The sequence below is a fragment of the Athalia rosae genome, chromosome 2, assembly GCF_917208135.1.
Source record: "Athalia rosae chromosome 2, iyAthRosa1.1, whole genome shotgun sequence".
Taxonomy (NCBI): domain Eukaryota; kingdom Metazoa; phylum Arthropoda; class Insecta; order Hymenoptera; family Athaliidae; genus Athalia; species Athalia rosae.
Window position 1 is genome coordinate 13,568,218 of NC_064027.1, and position 25,937 is coordinate 13,594,154.

Here is a 25,937-nt window from a genome sequence, read left to right on the forward strand (position 1 = left end):
GGCATATGAGCTGCTACGTGTATTGTGGTTTGTGTTGGAACGTTCCCTGCGAATTCGATATAGAAGTAACCGCGTAATTGTCACTCCGACGCGTCTGCGCGTGAAATTGAGAGATCGAACGTCGAAAATAACGAGAATCCAGGCCGAGTTCCTGAATCCGCGATTACGTAACTTGCGCCCAAAGATTCGATCATTTGAATATAGATTTGAATCATATTCACTGGGTCATGAATTTTTAAACCATTCAAATATCGGACAAAACTTTCAGAAAAACTTTGAGGAAAATTTTGAGCAAAGAATTTGAAATTAATGATTTGCTAACGAGTTTTTTGATTCCCAATCGTCAGCACCGAGTAATCTTCACTTGACGCACAGTAGGTGTTAATATATTCGATATTTTGCCGAAATTCCATGTAAATCATCGACGTGATTCCATCTAAGCCATATTCTGATTGTGTACGGTGCTCAACCAAACCTACACAGTGTTATTACCCCTGAAGTCTATAGGTATTATTATATTTCATAGTTAGTCGTCATTACTGCGTTCATTTTCATTTGAATTAGTTTCCATTATGCGGTGCGTCACGTGCGTACCGCCAACCAATCACCTCCTGTGGTCAGACCGGATAGACTATGGCCAATTATTTGAACTGAGAAATGGTAACCGACGAACGATAATCTAATGGACTTTGGACAGTGTACCTCATCAAGCTAACACCGGAAATGGCAAGGTGGCAGTGGAGGCAGCGAACCTAGAGCAAAACTACAGCGGGACACTTGTTGTACTACTTCAAATTTTGCAGTCTCTTTATCCGTTGACCGAAGATTGGCAATCTTAACTTCAATTAAGGATCGGTGATATTCCGATTTCCGCAAAAGTTTCGGACGTATAATCGGTAATTTCACACGTAACAAATACCATGGTTGAAATACTCAGAGATCAGGTATGAATGAAAAGTGTACAATAATTTCATTGCATATTTGTACTTTTGTCGCTTAGACGTAACTGTCAGCAGATATGAAATCCCTTATTTTCGATTCCAACCAACGAATTCACACTTATTCTATCGTTATTTTACCATGTCACAACTCGATCAGAAATTGCTGAACTTTTAACGAATTTTTTCAATAAGGCAATTCGCTATCACCACTCCAAAGGTTTTTCACTCTATTAGATGCAGCTACGAGACTATTGTTTATATGAGTTCTATCGTATTCATCAAGCAAGACTTATTGGATCATACAAACTCTGACAACTATCTCTAATAGTGGTTATCTCCATCTGCTCATAAATTGCTATAATTTTGGATGAAAATATCTAAAAGGATTTGTTATTTAGTGGTGTATAGATTTGGAGGACTTGTTGCAATGTCCTATCTGTTACGAGCGGCCTAAGGTTCCTGTTCTACAGTGCAAACGTGGACATCACATCTGCAATGTTTGCAAAAATCAAATGGCAGAATGTCCCCTGTGTAAATCTGAATTTTCAACTGCTAGAAACTACCTTGCCGAAGAATTGTCTGTGAAACTTGATGCCATAAAGGTAGTTCCAAAGTTTGTAATCTATCACACCGGAAAATATGTGAGCTGTGTCAATGCTGTGTCCAGAAAAATGTCTGTAATCTGTTAAAATACTGATATTCTAAATAGTAATTGGAAAGGAGACAACAAATCATCGTTTAATTTGGAAGAGAGCTAAAGGAGCTTTGGAAAATCAGTAGCGTGTTCAAAAGTTTTTATCCAATCTTTTAGGTTTCATTGCAGTATCCAACACATAACATCAATAAAAAAAGGCTACCATCTGTCGGATCACAAACTGATGCAAGAGGGTCTGGTGTGGGTAGCACTACAGTGGATGATTCTAAGAGGGCCAAGCGACGGCCGCTTCCTCCAGCTCCAAAGGGAAAATTCCCCTGTCGACTAGGAGCCTGTGATGTGACAATACCACATGGTCGAATGATACCACATATTCGTTATTATCACAACAACAAATTTTATGAGGTAAGGAAGTCATCTGAGAAACCGATAATCAGTAGTGGGGATCGATAGATTGTTTCTCTATATATTTTTGCTTTAAACGGATAATAACTTTGGGAAACATTTAGGTATGACAGAGTTCTCACTTTAATTGGTACGATGATTCAAAGTTATATTCAATTTTTCGTATAGTCAACTATCCCTAGTGGAGACATTCACACACAGATATGGGAAATGGTTTATGAAGAAGGTTGTGATGTTGACTTGGCGATTCGTGTCGTGGATATGGGATTGTTTTTTATGTACATAAAAATAGATGAACACGGTGATTTGTTTGGAGCTGTACAGATCGTCAATACTTGTCAAATTGGCAAAGAGTTTGAATATGAACTCAAGGTTCATGGCGGTCGAAGAAGCTACAGCTTCAAGGATTATGTAAGTCAACAACAGTCACTCAAATAATTACGAATCTTCACTGACATTGAATTCAACAATTTAGGATCATATTGAAGAAAAATATCAGTGTTCAAAATCAGATCATTATTTACGAATTATGAGCAGTTGTATTCTACTCTCTTTGCAGGTACGTTCATGTCGCACTAATCCTTTACACTTGTTCGGTGCTTTGGACTGCTTAATTATCAGACGCGTTGATATGCACCGCTTGTTTACTGGCAATGATGATACTTTCACATGCACCATGACTTTGAATCGACTGTCGAGAAATGTGGACGAACAATGAAAGATGGCCTTTTGCTAAAAGCACATTCTAATCCGAGATCTTTAACTCTAGTAGCCTACGAGCAGAGCTGAGGCGTGAATTAGTTATTTTCTAGAACACACGCATATGAGTACGCACATTCTTAAAGAAAATGAAATATCAATTCACACACCTCAAAGCTCTACAACCAGTCACATGAGTTGCAAATATCCGTATAATATCAAAAACTAGTTACCCTTATTCTTGGAAATGTTGCTTTGTTTCTTTTTGTTTTTATTATTATCGCTTTATTACTCATTTTGAAAAGTTATAATTGTGTTCTCATATGGAAGTACGGTATTAGTTGATATTATGATGAGGATTTATTGTATGTCACCTTGAATTTTTAAGTGGTATCTAAGAAATCCAGCGATGTGGTTATAATATAACAAATACCCGTATAAGGATATGATTATTAACGTACATGTAATAGACATTTTTATATCGCAAGATGAGAACAAATATGTATTTTCTATTTTTTCTATTTTATACAATGTAAAAATTTCCTATTATCTTAATTTAAGAGGCATTGATAGATGTTTAGAACCTGTGATAAAGTTTCAGAATTTGACTTATTAAAATATCGAGTGCTTCGTTAAAACGTGGTTCGTTGCAATAGAAACGGTTACTAATGACCTATATGATATGTTAATGATACTTGATTGATAGAAGAAAACTTGTAAGTCATACCAAATAAAAAAAAAAGTGCCATACTTCATCAGAAGTCGACAAAACACCAGAACGAAACCTCTGAGTTGGGGATATCATTGGATGGTTTTAGAGATATTTGAATTAACAATAAGTCCACTTTTGCATATTCAACATAATATATTTGCAGGTAATTCAATATATCTATAAATTTCTCTATGATGAACATTAAAACATAATCGTTAAGATATCAATTCTGCGTTCATGCCGATGTTTTATTATTCTACATATGCCTTCATGGCGATAGAAATAGTTTCTTTTTTTCGCTAATGAAGCTTGGGATTTATTTAATGAATCAGTCTCCAGCTACGCTAGCTGTTATGTTATAAAATTCATTTCATTTGCAATTCACACAAATTCTATTTTAAGGATAACTGTTAGCTTTCGTGTCTGGGTAGTAATGAAAGCAATCATCATTCTGATCCAACATACCAAAACATATTACACTATCGTATATTCAGTTGAAAATAGACTTTTGCGACAGGATATAATTTACATCATATCTGTCCAAAAAGTGTTAGCGGAACGCTTTTTTATATTACTTACGCTTTCATATTTGTAATACTTTGGTTATAGGTAGATTTTATTTTGATACTATATTAACGTCGAGGCCTTGTAGTGGACTCCCCAAAACTTATGATGTTTATCGTCATCTGATTACTGGCCTGACTGCAGTTGTCTCTGATAACTTATAAGTAATTTTAACTGTTGTACAGATGGTCATAGTGAACAGCAGTCAAGTCCCAAGTCATTCAACTAATTCTACTGACGTAGGAAACGTCATTTTCAGGGCTTATTCGCTAGTTGAAATAAGTATTGTATCATATCAAGTTGGTTTCAAAGAGATAAAGACGACTTTTATTGATCTTTATTCCTTTGCTGGTGAAGACATTTCCGCCCATCAATTGAGAGTTGTACTCAGATTCAGCTTTTATAGCTATGGTTAAGTTCTAAGAATGAACGGTAGCATTCTCAGCGAATCCCACCATATTCCGTACTAACTTTCGAGTGATCTATAATTCCACGCCAAAACTCTAGTAAGTTAGTGGATTTGTTTCTTAGTTTTCTGTTCTTTTAGATTTATATAAGTTTATAGTAACTTTTCAGAGTGTAACCTTTGTTACCGTAGCTCTTACTGCTTTGATTATGCCTAGTTACTTGGCCCGCGTGTTCGATAATAGAATAGGTTTGTTCCACATTGCGTTAGCTTCGAACACATTTCCTTCAAGTACCACCCTCGCGTAGTGATTTTTGCTGTTCTAGAAGACGCTCCAAAGGTGAAGGGCCAGGACCTGACCAAAGAGATTGCTGGCTAAGCCTGTTCTTCACCTGATCTTGATTCGTGGGATTTTGTTGGGGTGCAGCTCCCCATGTATTGCCACTGAATAGAGAATATGTATTTCCAGCCCCTGGCGACTGCGGCTGTTTCTGATCCACCTGAAAATTTTGAAAAATTAACTGCGTCAAGGAACAGTATTTTACCACATCAATTGTGATTTTTGCCATCGATGAAAGGAATTAGTTTAGAATAACGTGACGTCTCACCTCGTATGACCTAACTTCTTCGAAGCTGTTTCTGTTATAAGGCGGCCTTCCGAGCATTGGATTTTGGTGGTAATTATTTCCTGGTGTTAGCGGTACTGTGTTAAACATGTTTCCTGATCCTGGTGGACTTGTAGGCCAATTCTGGAACACGTCACCTTGCATCTCTTTAGTTTGAATTTGGGATGCTCCAGCATTGCCCCACCAAGCAATTGGTGGTTGCGGTGGTTGGTTATCTTTCCATAAGTTGAAGTCTTTGTTTTCGTAACTGGGAAATCTTTGATAATTGTTAGATGCTTGCTGACCCTTACTTGTGCTGGCTTGATTGGGAAATTTGAATTGCCCTGTACTCTTGGTATAAGTGGTTGGAGATATTTGTTTTTGATACATCTGATTATAACTGTTCTGTCCAAAATTTGGATTGTAATTTATGTTTTGGACAGTTGACAGATTTGCTGGGTTCATAGTGGCACTTGAAATGCTAGGTATGTTGACATTCTGCTGGAAGCTTTTTTGATAATTTGTCAAATTTTGCAAACCCTGTATCCCATTGGTGATGCCAGATACTGGCATTTTTATTTGTCTTTGCAAATTTAGTCCATTGGGTCTGAGATTGTTTTGAACTACGCTTGGTGGTTGGAGTCCAATGTTCGATTGTAGTCCAGTATTTTGAATCATGGTCTGTTGCAGTGGAGTATTTTGCGAGATATTTGTTCCAACATTTGGTTGGGAAACTGAATTTTGTCCCAAATTTTGTGGCAAAGTTCCACTCTGTGACAAGTTTTGAGCAATTCTTTGATGTGGTATTCGATTCTGATTCAAAGTTTGTTGCATCGTCATATTTTGAGGCAGATTAAATTGGTACGGTGCCATATTTGGTACCAACGCCATGAAATTTTTACCAAATTGTGGATTCTGTACATTAAATGGTTGATTTTGGTATGAAGTCTGCCCTGCGCCTTGGTTTTGGTAACTAAATTGTGTTATATTGTGCTGTGGCTCATTGATCTGATGTTGATTAATTTGTCCAGGTTGTGGGATATCAAGTTTCAGCTTTGATTCTTTTGGAACAGATGCAGGTTGATTTTGTGCTGGAATTGCAGTATTCTGTATAATTGGTGCTCTATTCGATGAAATATTTATCGAATGAGCCGGACCACTGATGTTCTGATTTGGATTTAGTGAGCCATTCTGTCCCGGCAATTGTAAGTTTAACTGCACATGTTTGTTTACCCCATTTTTATTTGGCGAGGTAGGGGTTGGCTTTATCTTAGCATTTTCCTCTTCAATTATTACAGGAGAAACATTTTTGAATGTCACCTGCTTCTGCTCAGTTTCAGCGCGACGCATTAATGCTTGCATAGCCACATTTTGCCTTGGTTTTCTAGTTGATGGGACAGAATTGATTTCCAAATTAGTACCTTCGTTGCTATTAGTCGCTGAATCTCTGCTGCGCTCTAGCGAACCTTGGGGCTTCAGTATACCCACTCGTTTTTCAACTACAATAATGATAGTAAACATTATACTCATAATAATAGCAGATTTAATCCCTCAAAAAAACCGTTAAAAAAATTAACTCACCAGTACATTCAGGAATATCTGCTTCCCAAGATCCTTTACTACTAGCTGACTCTGATGGGACAGGACTGGCATTACCTAAAGGTTGTTTTTCTTTGTTCAAGCTTAGTTCTTCTAATTCCTTGAATAGTTCTTTACTGAGTCCAGTTCCTTCACTTCCTGTTGTAAATTTGTTACGACCTTCTTGTTCATCTTCTATGATAGAAATCAACGTAGTGCCATTCACTTGTTGTTCCGACAACTGACGACCCAAATCTAAGATACGTATAGCTCGAAGTTTGTTCAAAGATATAACGTCACCCTCTAGATCCGTATTTGTGAATCGAAGAGGTTCGAAGGCCTTCTGGAGTGGCAAAAATCCCTGGAGGTCCCGATCTTCCGGCAATGGTACTTTTCCATCTAAGACAGAAATTTACTTGGATATATTTTTGAAGAGAATTAAACTGACAAACTCGCGAATGTCAGATGAGGGGAAAACAAATTCCAAAGTCTCATACAATAGCCCTGATTCTCTACGAATAACAATGTTTAATTTTGCAAGAACTCACATTGGTCAGACTTGAAATCACCGATACTCTGTTGCAATCCATTCAACAGCAGACAGAGACTGGGCCAAATTTGGAGTCTAGATGTGAACGCTGCTTCTTCCAGAATTAAAGGATTAACACGAACCCACTCAAGGCACAATTTTACTGCAAATCATGACAGTGATTGAAGAAATATAGAAGAGATATGAAATACGTCAAGTGAAGAAATTTTGGTCATACGACATACAAGGTTACAGACTGAAACTTACTTGTCGGTAATGCAAAGTAGTCCACAACAGGTCCTTTGATTGTATACACTGGCAATAATAAAGCTGAAAGACTGCCAGCGATCAAATCCAGAATACAATTCCTAGCAATCTTTTCATCAGAGCTCAAGTGTTCTACTTTTAACATATCTGTGCTGTCAGCTGTATTTCCAGCTGCATGTTGTAGTGCGTAGAGATTAATAGCTAACATTTGTACCAGTCGCCAAGAGCTGCAGCTTTCTGTTGCGACAAGGGCAGTCATTGTCTCAGTAAGCAGGGTCACATACTTTGCGGCAACACTCACTTCCCCCAAATTGTGGAGAACTCCGTGAAGTTTTAGGAAAACAGCTATGTATTCTTGAGATGTCAACTTTGTTTTTCCTTCAGGATTGAAGGAAGTATCACTTAGAGCAGACGACAAGGTCTTTGCAAGATTTGCTGTTGCCACCGGAAATGGGTGTTTCACAGCAACTGATCGTACGTAGTGAAATACAGTGCCCAATTTGTCACCACGTGATGCTTCCAACAACGCCAACTGATTGTACGGCTGTCCACTCGACGGGGACAGAGAAACTGCATGTCTATAAAACAGTTCTGCTTGTCTATTTTGATTCCTATAACGAGCTATGTCTCCCAAATGAACAAGACAATATTGGCAGGCGTAGAAGCAGGAAGATTTATGTGGGGCTGATAGTTTTTCTACTGCTTTCCATGGCGGTGTACAGCCATACACATAGCTTTTGCTGTATGAAAAATGAATTTTAATTGAGACAATTACGTTCAAGTAATTGTTGAAGTGAGACCACGTGATACTGAATTTGAAAAAAATCCAGAACATCTGAATTCAAGTCATACCGTCGAAATGGTAAATCCAGATCAAACGCAGTGCATATCTCTTGGAGGAGAGTTAAATAGAAACCGCTTGCAGCTTCGAGACACCAGCTCAACATAGCCTGGGATTCTCCACGTTTTGGATTTTTACGGTCTTTTGCTTGCAACTGCAGGGTAGCTATGTAATTCTTGAACCCAAGATTCCAGAGTTCTTGTTCCACTTTGCGGTCAAGTGCATATTCAAGGTCCAAGATAAGGACCTGTTGGTAAATCTTTTGAAGTTGCTGCTGACAGACCCAGGCATCATTATCATTTAGGAGATCCTTGCACTGCTGTACTTTATCTTTTAGTGGTTCTGCTTTTCTGTAATAAAATTGAACAATATAATCTTACACCAATAAATCTGAAAAAAACATATCATCGAGTTGAACAGATTTGATATTTCAGCTCCACGGGAGTAAAAAGTCAATAAAAGTAATGTCTCAATTTTGTCAAAGGCATCATTCTTTCACAACTTTGATTACATGTTGTATTTGGGGTCATGCACAAATGATAGATTCATTTGGAAGATACTCTGCATTTTGGTTATTCGAATAAAGTAATGGCTGGACTAGTTTTAGAACCCACAATCACTTCAGTTTAATGCAGATGATAATTTCAATATTACTAAAGTCACTACTAAGGTAGGAGCTTCTCAATCGCTAATCAAATTATTGCAGTTATCCTCGATCTGGCTAGAAGGTGATTCGATCTCATCTGACATTTATAAATAATAGGTAATATTAATTGTATTATTCTTAGACAGCGATCTACATTGAAGAACACAGCGGACTACAGTACTGGATGTTTGAACATGAATGACCAAAGAAGATAACATTTAAAAATATAACTTGTGAATAACTTAAACTGGAATTGGTTCCATTTACACGAAGTTAACAGTTTTGTAAATGGATAGATAAAAAGTATGAACGTACTTTAGAGCTTGGACAGCTGCTTTCAGGCCCATATTCTGCGTCAGCCGCTTTTATGTGCGATGTGGCCGACCTGCGAGAGTACAAATGTTGGAATTTTTGGATTTTCACATCGTTGAAAAAGTTGAGCGCACTGAAAAATTCTGATAAAAACGCATTGTTTATCTAATGAAATAAAATCACGAAACTATGAAAGATTCCACAATAAAGTATACGAAATTTTCGAGATACACGTAACCGAACGAGCAAGTACAGGTTAGGTCCGATATATTGGTCAAATATTTCGGTGTGAAAGGTAGAAGATTATTCAAATTGATCTCAAAATAAAATGATGACTAAAATAGTTTAAACTACTTATTAGATAAAAATATTGCTATGAAGACGTACTGTCACATATTTATTTTGAGGAGAATCACAGGGACTTCACAAAACACATCAATGACGGACGGCTGCTGGGTCTTTCAACTATCGAAGAAATGTTGGAAGAAATCGTCTGCCGGAGCGTATCTCGAGGTTGAGAACAGATAATTTCTTGGCCGAGTAGTGAGAAATGTCACTAATGAGAAATTCCGTCTTTATGTCCGTTATAAAATATTAAAAAAGTGAAAGTACATTGTTTTAAATTTGGATTACTTTTAAATTGTATTGCCTGTATCAAAGAGACGTGGCGCAACTTCTTACAAAATTTTGGTGACTTACGGTTTGAGGTTAGAAGAAATTTATCTTCCCGGTTATAAATGAAATGTCACAATTTAAAGATAACATGTATGACGGTCAAGTATCTCACTCGCAGATATGTCTTTCAAAACTTCAAGAATGTGGGTGAGGCAAGCGACATTAGAAAGAAAGTGATCAATGTGGGAAAAATGACCCCAGATATTTGATTCCAGTTCAGCTCATCAACTAAGTATTACAATGAGAAAAAAAGAGAGGAAATTGATGCAAAACGTAAAGAAATTATGGCTCGTGGATTACCCAAGCAGAAACCAATCGCCGGGGTGAAACAAATCTTACTTGTAGCTTCAGGCAAAGGAGGAGTTGGAAAATCGACTACAGCTGTAAACTTATCTACAGCGATCAAAACAATCGCGCCAAATAAATCTGTTGGATTATTAGATGCAGATGTCTTCGGTCCGTCCATACCTTTGATGATGAATTTACATGACACTCCGCTGTTGAATGAAGAAAACCAAATGGAACCATTAATTAATTATGGTATCAAATGGTAACTGTTGATCAAAGCTTCAATAGAATATATAAAATATTACATATTAGGTTTGGAAATCTTTGAATATGAGTGAGGCTATTGAAAAATAATTTTTTCGAACCTACACCATATTTTTCAACAAATCAGTAAGCACTCCTTATATTTATGTACAGTATGTCAATGGGATTCTTGGTCGATGAAAAGTCTCCTGTGATTTGGCGAGGTCTTATGGTAATGAGTGCCCTAGAGAGATTGATTCGCCAGACTGCCTGGGGTCCACTGGATTACCTCATAGTGGATACTCCTCCTGGCACTGGCGATACACATTTGTCATTGATTCAGAATCTTCCATTATCTGGAGTCTTATTGGTTACTACTCCACAAAATGCAGCTCTGCAGGTCACCAGAAGAGGAGCAGCTATGTTGAAAAAAATGAACGTTCCTATTGCTGGAGTTGTAGAAAATATGAGCAGTGTAACCTGCCCAGAATGCTCACATGAAGTCAAACTATTTGGAAGTGGAACTGAAATCTTAGCTAAAGATCTCGGTAAACTATCACGCTTTAATATCCATTATTTGCAGACCGCAAGACAGGAATTTGCCTACAAAATTGTTTACAAGAGGCAAATCGTTGCCTGATATTTTCCAGGTATAGAATTCTTGCGGAAAATTCCACTGGACAGGTGCATTACAGAGAATTGTGATGATGGAAAACCAATAGTTTTATCAATGCCAGAGAGTTCACCAGCAAACGCTTATCGCAGCCTTGGACGTTCAATAATAGAATTCTTGAAGAAGCAACCCATTAATAACACATAACATGATTATTCCATAACTCTCATGCAATCTGTACAATTTCTTCTTTGTGGTTTTAGTGACTTGCTGATAGTCTGTATGCGATGTCTAATAAAATAATGTGTATAATGAGGTGTTTATTGTATACTGATATTTACACGCCTTCTCTTAATTGGAAACGTTACACGAATAAGAAGCTGCCAGGTAGAAGGGTGGGGTGAGGTCTGACTCATCAGATCTGCAGTGGCTTTGAACAAATAATGATCATCAGTTATGTCTCTGGCATCAAAGAAACCGTGTCGAGCGCTAATGTCAACAGTGTTTCAGAATCTATGTGAGTTTATTGAACGTTTTCCTCAAATTTTCACTGCCTGCTTCATGTTTTATTTTTTTCTCTTATGGCAAGCCAAAAGAATTAATCCTTGACTAAACTACCTCATATTTCACAAAGTTACATCAGCAACATAATGGAAACTGTGGTTTTCAGCAATGATTACTGAAACTGACAGTTGGAGTTAATCTTTTATTGAGTGCTAATCATAGTTTATAAATTAAAAAATTTCAAGCTCTTGATATTTTTTCTCAGTAAAAATTTTAGTTATAACAATGGCTTTTTGAATTGACTTTGATAAAATATTTAGATTCAACAATGAGTTGTGAATTGACAAGCATACATGCAGGAAATATTGAAGAAGTTCACGAAATACCTATGCGAGTTCTGATTAGGCCATTTCCACCAGAAATTGATGAAGAAAAAATTCAAAGTTTGATGACTACTTTGAGTGATCCAGAAACAGAGTCTCTGGTCCCACCAGTTGATATTTTGTGGATTGAAGGTAGAGAAGGTAACTATTCATGCTGCAATTGAATTATGAATTTCATTTGAATTTTGGATTGTTGAAAATATTTCTTTTTCCAAATACAAAGTATGAGTTGTTCAATCATGATTTTGTTGTCTCACTACAATAAATATTGACATTCAATGAAAATACCAACGATTGGTATGAATTCAAAATGACTAAGTATGTATAATAAATGATATGAATAGAACATGTGGAATTTAAAAATCGATTTGGTAAAAATAAAGAAATATGTGTCTCTGTAGGAGGAGATTATTACTATTCATTTGGAGGCTGCCACCGTTACACGGCACATCAAAGACTCGGCAAGCAAACGATAAGAGCAAAATTAATCAAATCAACTGTAAAAGACTTGCGCAGTTATCTTGGAAACTCGACACCAGATCTCAAATAATTAGTTTGTTATTCAAAAGAAGTATCTTATCAATACTTCATCGATTTGAGCCCACATGAATTTTTGATTCTAACTATATGTAAGAGTTGAAATAAGAATAATTGTGATCTATAAAATTATCGTTATCTCTCTGTGCCAATGATTTTTAATATTCACCACTAATTTATCAAGGTAGATCATGAAGACAGTCATTGAAGCATGTATTTCGTTTTGCACAGCCCTGAAAAGTATCATAAGAAGTTAGTAAAAATGAACAGAAAACTTGTTCGAACTTTTGGTCATCACCGATGAAGCGCAGTATTGTTTACTCCTGCATGTCTGGTAACTCGTTTAGCCACTTGTTATTTATAGAATTGCTCACCGTATTGAACAAAAGTGAATGCTTAATTCGTCTTCGATCGTTGAAATTACCAAATGAATATGTATGCAGTGGCGCATTTAAAAATTTATAACATTCTTAAAATAATTAAGACGGTAATAAAGTTGTTTCAATTACGGAACTGATGATGAACAAAACACTTGAAGAATTGTATGAACATGCGATAACCAGGCTTTGGAATTTTGTGCTTTTGGTAAAGAGGATTTAACAAAATTTACAAGGCTGAATAAAGTCTAAGATTTCCTGTTGATAATATCAATCATGATTAGTACAGAACTTTACAATTTTCGTTGTTATAAAAACGAAATTTGATGCAGAGATCTCCATTGATTTGAACATAAAAAGAAGCGCTATGTACTAGTCCTGAAATACCTGCTTGCTTCCACAGAAACATTGAGAAAGAGTTTGTGACATTCCAAAAACGTTTACCGTGCTTGCCCATACCATGTAAATAAGTTTTTTCACACTGTCTTCATAATCACAGACTAAGTTGATATTATCCTACAGTCTAAAATAGGTTGGTCAAACCGCGAAACGTGTTAGTTGACTGATAACATTACCATATATGCATACTTTGATAATGCATAGTAATATCACGGGGGTAATGTAATGACTACATTTAGCCACTAAACCGAAGTAGAAAAAAAAATAATGTTTGCATTGCAAAAATACTTCCACATATCGTAATGCTTTGTATGGAAATGTTGTCATTGGGACTTTAAAATGAGAATTTAATTCCTCAAAATTCATTGCACGTGCATATATCACACTCAAGTTACTCATCAATATCCCTAGCAACTTATAAACTATTTAAAAAATAACTTATTTTTTCTTTGCTGTAATATTTTTCATTTCATTTGAGAAAAATGTAATTTGTGGGTATGTCGACGACTGTATTGTGGATGCATAGAAGTCAGCTTAATGGTAGTCGACAATCTTAAACAACTGTTCGCATCGCTGTATACCTAGAGTGAAACAATAATAAGGAGGCTGCAAACTGTATTTTGATGCAAGTATATTCACTAGAAATGAGATATAATTGTGATAACACTTTGTACTGGGTATTATTAGTGAAAAAGAAGAAAAACCATGATTTTTATCATTAAAGTAATGGCTGTGAATTCATAATTCGAAATACATGTCGTAACGCGGTCACTTTTGGCTCATATTATACATTGTTAAATAATTATTTTATTTTATTGACCAAGAAATGGTATATGCATTTCAATTATGAATTCGTCCTATCCATTCAATACGTACAATATATTAATTAGAGGAAATACTGAAATATTGAATATTATCTAGTAGTATCCATTTCTTACTTAATGCTAAGTATATTAATTTGTCAGTACCAATTTATCAAGTGTTACTGTTATACATATAACTAGTACTATAAGAATTTATGAAAATACATACGTTTGTATGTACGGTGAAGAAAATTGTTACAATTTTTTATATATATAAAACGTTCCGCATGAATACAATCATTGAAAAGATTCGTCGAACCCTTCTATTCGTCGAACGGCATTTGCCGCGTATTGGTGCAAACGCACCATGACTTTTGAAATTATTTACAACTAGCTGATCCGGCCACGCGTTCCCGTGGCTCAGTTTATAATACATTTTCCCGTTTTTACCACATTTTTTATTGATGCTCCGCTCCTATTGGTCATAGAATGATTTTATATAGCGTATAGCCTTCCTCGATAGGTGGACTATCTGACACAAACGAATTTTTCAATTCGAACCAGTAGTTCCTGAGATTAGCGCGTTCAAACAAACAAACAAACAAACTTTCCAGCTTTATATATTAAGAAAGTATATAATAAGATTTACTTAAATATTAATTCAAGGATTGATTAGATTTCTTCTCCTTTTAAACTTTTTACTGGTCTGATAATATATCGTTTTCAAGGCATCAATATCTGGAACGAACATTTCCGGTTTAACATAGTCCTTCGATTTTGCACTATAAGATTTAGCTTTTGAATTGTCTGACCCAAAGCTTGGCATAACCTTGCTTCTAAGCATATAAGATGGTTCTTTAGGGGGATAAGTATCCTTAGCTTTCATCATATAGGGGTTCTTGTAATCCGTATCATTGAGATCAGCCGCAGTAACATTTTCTTTGACGAAGTAAGGCTTATAATTTTTAGTAACGTTAGTGGTGGTAGGCACACGATCGGTATCCGCTTTGGATGCATGATTAGCAGATTGCTGGTGACGACGCAAATGTTCCGGAATAACAGATTCCTGTAAGTGCAGAAGCTGGGTATTCGTTACCTCACAATCTATTTGCATCATTGTCACGTGATTTGATGGAGTCGAAAATGTGCCTGGAATTAGGAAACAATATTCATAAATATTCATGCAATAAAACCACAAATAAAACACTGCAGTAAATTTGTTAGCATGAAATCGACATAGTAAATTACCATTCACAGGAACTGCAGGGAGCACTAAAGACATTCTAGGCCTTGCTGTGTTATTTCGTCTCGAAGCAGGCAGAAGTAAGTGCTCACCACTAAACCAAACAACGTAGAACGTATCATCTCGCCTTCTCAATGCGTCGAACAATGAAGCATGTTCCGTTGAAGTTGGAGAAAACACTTCAACAGCATTGTTACTTGATGTTTCAATGCTTTTTGTCTTTGGTTTGGGCTCCATGTTTTTTTTGGGAAGCAACTTCGGTTTGATTCTCAAACGTTCTCGGACCGGCGATAATGGTTTCGGTAAGAGTATTTCTCCAAGAGATTTGATTTCTAAATCTGTTTTAACTGGTTTTGTCCAATTGTCACGATCTGAATCCCCTCCAATCCATCGTCTCAGTTCGCTATCCAATCTAATTGATTCTGTTTGATTAATATACATGGGGCACATAGGATGATGAATGGTTGTTTCATTGAACTGTTCACTCTGCTCTTCATTTTCTTGATTGTCTATATCTGTCCATAGTAATGACCTGCCATGTCTGACATCCGGCAAAGATGCTGGAAGATTACTCGTGAGCGTATTCAATCGTTTATTTTGTGAAAATAAACCCCTGCGAAGAGATTCACAATGAATTTCAGATATTGTCAAGTGATCTCCTAAGGCAAGTACGTAAATTATCGACGATACTCTTGTAATATAGAAATAGAAATTTCACACAAAATTATGGAATGTACGTAGCGATTATTGGCATTTACGGTCTAAGTTGTAAGAAATGACTACAACGCATAATTATATGATACAAACAATATAATACAAACAAGAAACTTACCCTAAACTTCCGACGTTTAAGGAAACCATGAAAACCATAGCGAGTAAAATCGCCGCATTTTTTCTGTTGGCACCAAGATTTAAATTTCCTAATTTGCTGCTTGTGCCGGTCAGCTCTTCAGTAACGCACAGTCTTTCTCTTAGCGCTATGTTTTCCTTTAAAATGAAAAAGATAGTATAAGATGAAACACTTAGTTCACCATTATTTCGCTAAGAAATAGTATCGATCATTTGGTATTAACTTTACCATTTTTAGCTGGGCATTTTCATCTTGAAGATCAGCTATCTGTTTCTCCAAAGCTGTTACGTATTCCTTCTTTTTTTTTCTCGACAAGCAAGCAGATTCTCGGTTTTTTATCATTCTCTGTTGCCTTTTTAATGCCTTCATTTCGCACTCTTGTTTCCCACTTAAATTTATCAATTCCGGCTGATTTTTTATTACTATTTGTGTACATCCGGTAGGTATATTAACCAGTGGCTCAGGGTTTTGAATTTGAACACTTGGAATTGGGTTTATTATTTTAACTTGGTTTCCGGGCGTAATTTTTATGGTATTAGGTTCCGTCTTTATTGGGGGGGTAGATTGGACATTTCGAGGATGGTGAACTTTCATTTGCGTATTTACTGGTACTTTTATTGGCGTCATAGATTGAATTTTCAATGGTTGACAGGCATTGTTCTGTTTCACTTTCTGTGTAAGAGCCGCGAAATCCTGTGCGCTGAGTACTATCGTTTTTCGAGGTGGGTCTGAAATTAACAACACCATGAAATGGTAAGCATTTTTTGTAGTAAATTTACATTGCCACTATTGAATACGAAAATTCTCACGACGTGTTTAAAAATCGTCAACATTTATAAGCTACTGACCTTCTCCAACATTTACCGCAGTGTTTAGCTTAGGCTGAATGCATACTCTTTTTGCTGAATTGCTTTTGGAGAGCACAAAACTTGCGGCCTTTCGGCCATTTATAGAAACCAGCTTTATCGGTTGGAGAAGAGACGGGTTTGAAGCGGGTTTTGGAGATATTGGAGGTGAATCATTTTGTGGTGGCGATATTGGTGGCGTTTCTAAAGTAAACTGAAAAACGTAAAATATAATTGTAACAAGTAGCCTCTGTTTTTGTATGAAGGGCAATTTGAAATTCTGCAGTGTTGCAGTTTCACACGACGAAAAATCTGCATACTTTTACGTCCACAGATGAAGTGGTTGACCCATCATGTTGCCATTCCGATCCGCTTGACTCTGAATTACTTGGACTGGGCGATGGAGGTAATTGAGAATGTGGACTTCCTGGTTCCGTTTTAATTTCATCTTTTACCTCATCTTTGATATCCACGTCTTCTGAAATAATGAGTAACAATTCAATACGTCCCTAATTTCATGTACGTTACATTAGGCCCACATCAAGTTCAGCAGAATTGTTCGCGGATAAGAGCATGTTGCTCTTCATAGAAAAAACTCCCGAAAGAATGCTGCTTTCAATTTATTGTTAATCAGCCAAGGTTTGTAATGTAAAATTCAAAGTAAATTCAAAGGTTTAAAATTATTTTCAACCGGTACTAAATATAATTTTGGTGGTTGGCTTTGAATTGATACGTAATCAGTTAATTCGACAATTCTTATCATACCAGCAGCAGAGAGATTAGGAAAGGCATCTGGACCCCATTGCATCGGGTCAACTTCAAGTTCTTCGAGAGTTGGCAAGTTTGCTTGTAAAACTGCGTCCTTCATTATTTCATCCGGTGTTTCATCGCGGCAGGGAGACCCTTCACCTCCCAACAGCAAAGGTATCTCAAGTTCAGAGCTCAATGCTTGGAGGAAGTCATCGTCCGGTGGAATCAAACATTCACTATCTGTGATGAGAAAAACGACAATTTCATTTCACATGAAAAATTTAAATAACGATAATGAGACGTTATGAATATTCACGATACTGCATTAAATAAAACATGTTGGATAACCACGTGTAACTCTAGCTGAAATATTCAAACTTTCCAAGCACCGAAGTTCAGAGACGAAAATTACGGAAGGCCAAGGTCGTTCAATGGTATACTCCCGAGTATACTCCATACCTCGGAGACCTGTTATGTCGTAAGTATTTCCAATAAAATTGAATGAGAAACGCTGCATTAAATCTCTACTGAATTCCCTACATCATGAAATATCGTGTCATTTTTATCGTACCAAATTTTCTTCATCAACATTGGTAGGTAGCGATTTTGCGGAATGCGGAATTTCAAAAATACATCCACGATGGAAGAATTAACTTTGATTGGATTGGTATAAACAGCGGGAATATAGCATTGATATTCACGCGACGCTGCAGGTATTTTCGAAAGAAGAAATCGATACAATAATAGTGAACTAATACGGTGATAGAACGGGTTTAGTCGAAGAATGTGATTTCATCGGTTGAACCACAATATGTATATCTCTCTATACTTATACTTATGATATTACGTGAGAGCGAAGAATATACGATAACGTTCTAAAGTTTGACATATTACGTATATTTAAAACGTATATCATATTAGTGCGAAGTCAATGAACGCAACGCATGCTGTTTGCTGTTTGATGAACCACAAAGAACGGCTTATTGGACAGTTACTCAATTTTCAAAAGCAGCAAACTATGGCAAATTGCGCCGTACACGACAATTATTCGAATTCCTTCTGAGCGATGGCATAAAAACCGTGAACCACCCAATGTTTTACACAAGTTGTAGACCATTTTTGAGAACTTTTACGAGTCATATTTTTCTATGAACACTAAATCTGGAGTTGATTCTGAAATTTCATCAACTTATAATAGACGAAATTTTATAAAATGGCAAATACCAAATGGTCTCCGATAAACGACTAATTTAATTAACTACATAATTAACGGAACCCTTAAAATAATTCTTAAAATTTTACAGGCGCTGACGCTTTTTGGAAGTCTAATAATTGCGTGCTAACGTGAGCCTACTAAGGTGAACCGGCGAATTGCTGTCAATGAACTCCAAGCCCGTAGACCAACCGGCCGGCCGGCTTGGCTGGTGCGGCGCGGCTTCCTCGAGTCAGCCGACCGTACGCATGTCGAGATTCAAATGGAAGTTTAACAACAATCTCTTCGTGCTTAGACTCCAGGTAAAGACTTCTGGCTCATGGGATAGGGAACTCTTCACATTCGAACGAGTATAACGTTCGTATATGGGGCATTCCATGTCGACTCAAAGTGCCTCGAAAATCATTGAAAATATTTTCAATAGAGTATGGTTTCAATGGTTCAAAGATCGACTGGGATCTGAGTCAGAAGTTGCGAGGTACATTTTCTTCATAAATTCAATATCGGGAATTGTTTGGTCGCGTGTGGAACGAGGAGAAAGGCGAAGTACTTTAAAATACTGTATATTAATAAATACACGCGTAATTAGAAATATTTTTCATCGAGAAGGATCTAAGAGATGTATAATAATGTTCTCATTTTCTTGGATCGATGCACAAAATGAGCATTGAAATTTCTTTACGATTTCGCCTGTACCTACATATCTTCCGGCACTGATTCATTGGATTCGCCGACTACGAGAAATCGTAGGCTGTAGCGGAGATTCTGAGAATACTTTCGGATCGTGTGACGACTCCCAGTGGGTGTGAGCTCATGTTTTTTTTACTCCTTACTTCATTCAATTTTACAGTAATCGAATGTTTGGTCAGGATAGGGTCGGCGGCGAATCAATTTGATCATCATTTCAGCTGAAGAGATATACTCGAGAGGAACTAAATTTATTCATTTCACAGGAAAGATATCGATGATCCTTGTATGTTATTCCACGAGTGAAAGTTTCGGTCGACAAAATAGTAAAACAATTTTAGGGAGCGAATAATTTCCTTTTGTCTTTTTTTTTGATACAGATGTGTGTAAAGTAAATTTAATGACATAATAAGCCGGGTATTGTACTGTAGCCTCACATGGTTTCATTTATATTTTATCATTCTAGGTAGCTGTGTCGATTTGATCACGACCGGGGTGGCAATCGAAAAACTGGACAATCATTTTTTCGCCATCAGAAATAAGGTTTCATCGTCGGTGTAACTCGATTGGTCGCTTGATTGCGTGTCATCGAATAGTTTCATTTTCTTAAATGTGATACACATTACATCACACATGCGATGTATCCAACGATAATATATAGGGCAAATTTGCAGGTGACAATTTGCTAATATAAAAAATCGACTGTATGGGCTTTCAGTCGTCGTACAGACGGTCGTTGACCCAAAGTAAAGTGCTGTTCACAAGAAGTACAAGTCATCCCGACATATTTTTGGATTATTGAAAACTATAGGAGAATTTGACTCACTTGTATTGAGAGTTTGAAAATATTTTATATCAATTACATTACTCGACGCACAATGGTCGAGCAGACAAGTCTAGGCTGTACGGTGACATTATTTCACCATTTCTACCGGAAAACGACTTTCACAGGAAGCGCATTAAACAAGCATTACAACCATTGTTCGTTCGTCCGAAATGATTGTAAATTTGGTAAATGTGAAAATCTGAATAACGGATGTCGTTCGCGCTAATAACTGTTGACCGGAATCACCATTAGTATATTCGAAACTGCTTACGATCAATACCAAATTATTGAACGAGATTAACAATTAATGCCAACCTATTAGGCGCATAATATAAGGATTATACCTCTATACATAGGTGCACGGTAACTAATTATGATAATTATTTCTGAAAATACATAAAGCATCAAATGCACCAGTTACGAATTTCAGGCCCCTCAAACTCATATGTATACATCATATAGAATTGACTCGTAAAGGATAGGTTTGTATTAAACCAGCTGCGAATACACATTTTCCATTTCTTTAATTTCGCCCTAAAAACATAAAACATAAATAAATGTCACGTTGCAGCACGATCCGATGTTAAAATAGATTGTTTTATCGGGCCCAATATTTGTTCAGAAAATTGCGTAATGTGTACTTATTCTGTAGGTGGTAAGCCTAGTTTACATGAGTATACGATTAGTTACGATATCATCGAACACTCAAATTGATATTTGTAAATAGATCTCCCACAAATTGAAACGCGGTTAAACGTGTGGATATTGTTCCTGTTTTTGAAAAAGTTGTCATATTTTTTCATCAGTACCAGTAGCTTAGAAATTTTTCTCTCAGCAAATTTTGAACGAACAAATTTTCAAGCTAATGACGATTGCTGAAAGCGGCAATGATTGAGAAAAAAAAACTTCCAAGTATGATTATACGTGGAACTGAAAATTTTACTTTTGACAGGGTGTTTTGGCGATAGTCGTACCATTCTTATCTGACAATATGCGATAACTGTACTATAAAGTAACATACGTATACCATGAGTATGGCTGATAATGTTGAAAATGCATCTCATAGGTGAGCTACTGCACGATACAGGTGGAAGGTAGACGCATGAAATATTGAAAATTTACCTCGTCGGACCTTCGAACTTACTCTACTCTACGAGGCAAAGGTTGATAACAGAAAATCTATTACTGTTCATTTTTCAATTTTACATTCGAAACAATATCGATGACTTTATCAGTTAATCAATCATTTTACTACAGTCAGCAAGTGAGCCTGAAGCGGTAAAGTAAGTCAAGGATTTTTACTTCTAGATGCAGTATGCATCGGTGCATCTCCAAAGGTAAAATTATTATATCATAATCATTGCGAAGAAGCGAATATTATTTTACCATGTTGAGAATGTGTACATATATCGTAATCTAGTGAATACAGATTTTAGAATAGTAAATTATAAATAATTGAAGATTCATTTACCCAACGACCAGTTATTCTCCTCGAAGTCCATCATATCCAATATGCAATGATCCGTCATGCCCATCATAATAAACGAGTCGGGTTTTTGAATGAAAAATTAGTTCCACTTACAAGTTTACAGATTGAACGTTATCACAGTTCAACTTTCAGAGTTTACTAGTTATGTATTTAGATTTCTGGTAATCACGATCAAAACTGAACATCGACTCAACGATAAAGAAATCATGTTTTCTTTCAAAAATAACACATCAAAGAGAAAAAGGTACTACACATGGTAATACAAAATTTGTTCACATTATCGAATCTTGAATCTTTCTTTTCCAATAAAAATTAATCAAGAATTCTAATTCCTTTTTTCAACTTATTTCAAATATTCACAGCTTTGTAGCGATAGGTAAATTAATGAAAAACGAAAGAACATCGATGATATTTGTTATAAATAATTTTGGTGTTGAACGGTTCGCGGTGAACTTAAGAACCACGATATCACAGATCTTTTAATTGTTAATTAATTCGCATATTAATAAATTATAATTGAAAAGAAAACAGGTAATTAATTTTTGAATGGAAGTTCAAAACGTAGTGTGTCACTGGTCGGAATAGAATGAATTTAGAAGCCGGTAAATGTCGACGACGTTGCCGAAGAGAGAAAGGTGGGGATGTACCGTAAAAGAGTTGCAATGGAAGCTATACAGAGGTATACTCTATATGAACATTACCGACTGCGAAGCTTTTGAATTTGTGTGATTCCGAGCAACGTAAGGCTCCCGATCCCGTGTACTGTAGTCGGCGAATAATTTTAATGTATACTTTTTATATTTTTTTTTTCTTAATTTCATTTTTTACAATATCTTGCATTATTTTGTAATTCTATATAGATCGGCGTATAAAATGCGGTCGAGCGTATAAATGGCCAGTCTCGCGCGAGACGATTCAATCTGAGGAATCCTGCAGGTGGGAATATGATATACTATTGTTCTGATTATCATGTAGATGTATACAAGTATGTACCTAAATGATCTTTGTTCAAAGTAAAGTATCATTTAGACCTCATAAAACGATCGCCGGAAAACCGCATATTATTGCCAACTGCGGAGTATTTTCACAGTTGGCTTTTGGCGCCGAATAACAATAATGATAATAGCAAATAATAATTATCACTGAATAACGGAATATTCAATACCTCGTTTGTCCGCAACTGCATCGGCAAGCAAAAGACTTTACCTACTCGCATCATAGTTGACATGGATTTTAGTTTCACTGAATCAGTTTCACAGTTTATTACAATTGTTACTATACATATACTATCGTCATAGATTGTTGAATATATCTATGCTATTGCTATTATTGTCATCATCACATATTGGAGAGTCATCATTTTTATAAAATTTTCGTGGCAAAAGAATTCACGATGCATGTAGACATGTTATGTTTCTGTAAAACTATTCATATATTATAGTAAAAAATGAAAAATTATCGATAACGCTAGCGTGCATGTTTATACAGAAATATACAATTATACATATATGCGCACATGCGATCATAATATATGAATATGTTCGGTCGAGAATCGATATTTGTATGTGAATATTTCAAAGAATATCACATATAGCTAATTACAAAGAACGTTCAGCCTTGAAAGAAACGATGTCAGTGCATCACCATATTATATTGTGATACGATTGCACGAAGGATTTTATCGTTTTCAAGAGCCGTTATCTCTACGCACTGTGACCAGAGATTTTTTTTTGTCGAATTGACTAAATTGAGATTTGTTGAATCGATTTTTCAACTTTCGGTACCTGAAATAAAAATTCGGTCGAGTCGATCATTTTGTTCATCTACCATAAACTCTTAGGAAAAAGGGTGCAGTGGGCTTGAAAATTTCATGTTTGCAATGTTATAATCGAAATTATTTTTCGTCACGTTATATATTATACTTGTGATAACGATTCGACATTGAGTAAAATAGATAAAAATTTATTATGCAACAAGGGAAACAAGAAAACAAAAAAACGAAGAAATTTGAATACGAGGAAGTTTCTTGTATTATTGTTACCCGCTAGATAAAACGGAGAAATCGTCAGGAGAACCCATGAGCTGAAGGGAGGTATTACGAATAAATATGAAATACGACGAATTGTAAGTGGTTCAAAAAGATAATAACTTTGAAAATACGCAGCACGCTTACACGACATGGACTCGCAATTTTGATATAAGGAAAATTTTCACGAGGAGCTATCAACGAGTATGAAAATATGCACGACTTTTGAAGTCCTGAATATCGGAATACTGTACCGTAAAACTTTTGCATAGAGTACAGGACAAAATTTTCAGTGATCCTTTACTGCTCCGTAAATATTTCTACTGTAATCAGTATGCTATAATCATAAGTTGAAATTGCTGATTTCCAGATCACCACAAGCCGAAAACAAGACAATATAAAGAAAAGTGCTTTAACAGCACGGATCAATGTTTGCTTTATTGTGGTTCGTATGAGTACTTCATAAAATGTACTGCACACTTCATGCACAAACTGGAACGCATACATATAATTGAGATAACAAGGCTCGGTTCGTTTTCTGTTACGGCTAATCGTAAGCCGGAAAAATGTAATTACAATGTAGATTATTCTCAAAAACTTGGGTGGTCTATGTGTGTTTTCTGTATCCATGTATTCATAGAATATTAGACAGATTGTTTATTAAAATACGTGCTAACATAGTTCAAAGATTTCAACAACACCGAAATAAAAATAGACAAAACACTATGAAAATTGAAGGCGATGGAAAGTTTGTATTTATAGATTCATAGGAATAAACTATGTTGGAAGTACGCCGATAGAAATAAATTTCTCGTTAGTTTGGTTTTAGACATTTGTGCAATATTAATAAACTATACATATGTTCATTTCAATTCCTTAAGTTCTTCTGGCGCAGTAAGAAATTCAAAATCATATGCACGTGCATCGCCGTAACTTTGTCAAAGTACTTTTTTGAGTAAGTCGTTTCTTTGCTATGTGCAAGCAATAAATTTTTGGCGAGTATGAAGAAAATTATGGGTACGATTTGAAAGATGGCTTCAGCTTCAGAACTATTGCGACGAAAGATTCTTCTCAACCGGTGAAAATCGTGGGGCATTTTGTACAACTCTGCAGCCTGATGAAACACGTACATTCATAAAGAAAATGGTAAAACGTCAGAATTTACTACGCGATGTTTTTCGAGCGTTATTAATAGCAATTGTACATTCATAAACTTCATGATCGTTGAAGCATGTTCGAATTACAGAACGCTGTTGATCTTGAAACCGCTCAAGCCGCGCGCCGGTTTTATACAGATCACATATGGTGAGGTTTATTCGTTGGAATTAAGATGGTTGGAGGTCAGAATTTCGTTCAAAATACTCAAACGATGTTCTTTTCATACTACGAGGAATCTGTTGGCAATGGCATTATCACTTCAATTGAAAATATCTATAAGTAAAGATCAATCAACAACGCTACACGTGCTGCAAGATTTGACAACTGAGAGAATTTTTAGTTCGGACTGTACCACTTGAGTCACGCCTGTTGAGAAAAATGCTTTTGTCAAAACCTTACCAGTAATTTTAATATTTTAAAGCTGTATGAATGATAATGCATTTCTTTTACTTTTACACAATCATTATATTAAAATTCAGATAAGTTGACTCTGTCATCGTATCGTCCGAAACAGAAAAACAATATCGGCTACTCACACAGACCTCCGCCGAGCTCTGGAAATGTCTGAAAATCCAGATCCATGAGGCTACTCCAGTGTGGATCCTCCTTGATGAGCATATCAGCGTTGGTTTTTTTAAGAATAATATTATGTCCGCATAACCACACGAATACTTTGTAATTCAAAAACTATCAACGATCATTAAGCACTATTCAAACACACGTCAATAATCTCAGCTCCGATCACCTACAGTGACGATCAGCTCCAATGATTACAGCTGCAAATAATAGGAAGTATAGATTCAGTCAGAGTGCTGAAAAACTTATCAACTTGTACTGCGTCCGTTGACCGATAGATATGTTGATGTTT

General features: G+C 36.1%; 5 protein-coding genes and 1 long non-coding RNA gene across 16 annotated transcripts; 4 read left to right on the plus strand and 2 right to left on the minus strand.

Moving 5' to 3' along the window:
• The first annotated feature begins 44 nt into the window (after positions 1-44).
• On the plus strand, positions 45-3,450 carry LOC105684808 (E3 ubiquitin-protein ligase SIAH1B-like). 4 transcript variants are annotated; one of them, XM_020851686.2, is made up of 5 exons: positions 45-944; positions 1,340-1,543; positions 1,753-2,001; positions 2,170-2,412; positions 2,477-3,450. In XM_020851686.2, exons 1-5 carry the CDS (start codon positions 921-923, stop codon positions 2,717-2,719), a joined length of 963 nt encoding a protein of 320 aa, XP_020707345.2. In that variant the 5' UTR covers positions 45-920; the 3' UTR covers positions 2,720-3,450. The 4 variants fall into 4 exon arrangements, with proteins under 4 accessions (XP_020707345.2, XP_012253873.2, XP_048506739.1 ...); XM_012398450.3 differs by having other exon boundaries at positions 2,561-3,450; XM_048650782.1 differs by having other exon boundaries at positions 2,294-2,412; positions 2,561-3,450.
• Positions 3,451-3,545: 95 nt separating this feature from the next.
• LOC105684803 (nonsense-mediated mRNA decay factor SMG7-like) lies at positions 3,546-9,689 on the minus strand. Of its 2 annotated transcripts, none has more exons than XM_012398444.3 (8): positions 9,548-9,689; positions 9,164-9,233; positions 8,214-8,552; positions 7,362-8,101; positions 7,114-7,257; positions 6,569-6,964; positions 4,991-6,486; positions 3,546-4,882 (listed from the first exon to the last, which is right to left on the minus strand). In XM_012398444.3, the coding sequence occupies exons 2-8, from the start codon at positions 9,193-9,195 to the stop codon at positions 4,670-4,672; spliced, it is 3,360 nt and encodes a 1,119-aa protein (XP_012253867.2). In that variant the 5' UTR covers positions 9,196-9,233; positions 9,548-9,689; the 3' UTR covers positions 3,546-4,669. The 2 variants fall into 2 exon arrangements, with proteins under 2 accessions (XP_012253867.2, XP_012253866.2); XM_012398443.2 differs by having other exon boundaries at positions 9,164-9,303.
• A 37-nt stretch (positions 9,690-9,726) lies between these two features.
• Positions 9,727-11,294, plus strand: LOC105684807 (iron-sulfur protein NUBPL). Of its 4 annotated transcripts, XM_020851688.3 has the most exons (5): positions 9,727-9,867; positions 9,954-9,982; positions 10,051-10,385; positions 10,541-10,914; positions 11,017-11,294. In XM_020851688.3, the coding sequence occupies exons 2-5, from the start codon at positions 9,956-9,958 to the stop codon at positions 11,184-11,186; spliced, it is 906 nt and encodes a 301-aa protein (XP_020707347.2). In that variant the 5' UTR covers positions 9,727-9,867; positions 9,954-9,955; the 3' UTR covers positions 11,187-11,294. The 4 variants fall into 4 exon arrangements, with proteins under 4 accessions (XP_020707347.2, XP_048506741.1, XP_025602744.2 ...); XM_048650784.1 differs by lacking the exon at positions 9,954-9,982; XM_025746959.2 differs by having other exon boundaries at positions 9,837-9,978.
• Positions 11,295-11,343: 49 nt separating this feature from the next.
• On the plus strand, positions 11,344-14,291 carry LOC112694774 (sulfiredoxin-1). The gene is made up of 3 exons (XM_012398476.3): positions 11,344-11,496; positions 11,804-12,007; positions 12,268-14,291. Exons 1-3 carry the CDS (start codon positions 11,436-11,438, stop codon positions 12,414-12,416), a joined length of 414 nt encoding a protein of 137 aa, XP_012253899.1. The 5' UTR covers positions 11,344-11,435; the 3' UTR covers positions 12,417-14,291.
• LOC105684822 (cyclic AMP-dependent transcription factor ATF-6 alpha) lies at positions 13,794-25,839 on the minus strand. 4 transcript variants are annotated; one of them, XM_020851684.2, is made up of 8 exons: positions 25,606-25,839; positions 17,686-17,910; positions 17,241-17,395; positions 16,924-17,134; positions 16,304-16,803; positions 16,058-16,212; positions 15,231-15,838; positions 13,794-15,131 (listed from the first exon to the last, which is right to left on the minus strand). In XM_020851684.2, the coding sequence occupies exons 1-8, from the start codon at positions 25,685-25,687 to the stop codon at positions 14,644-14,646; spliced, it is 2,424 nt and encodes an 807-aa protein (XP_020707343.2). In that variant the 5' UTR covers positions 25,688-25,839; the 3' UTR covers positions 13,794-14,643. The 4 variants fall into 4 exon arrangements, with proteins under 4 accessions (XP_020707343.2, XP_048506732.1, XP_012253892.2 ...); XM_048650775.1 differs by having other exon boundaries at positions 17,241-17,398; positions 25,612-25,838; XM_012398469.3 differs by having other exon boundaries at positions 17,241-17,398; positions 25,606-25,837.
• On the plus strand, positions 17,893-21,848 carry LOC125499985. Its single transcript, XR_007277149.1, has 2 exons — positions 17,893-18,148; positions 18,975-21,848. It is a non-coding gene; the product is annotated as an uncharacterized LOC125499985 (long non-coding RNA).
• Positions 25,840-25,937: the final 98 nt, after the last annotated feature.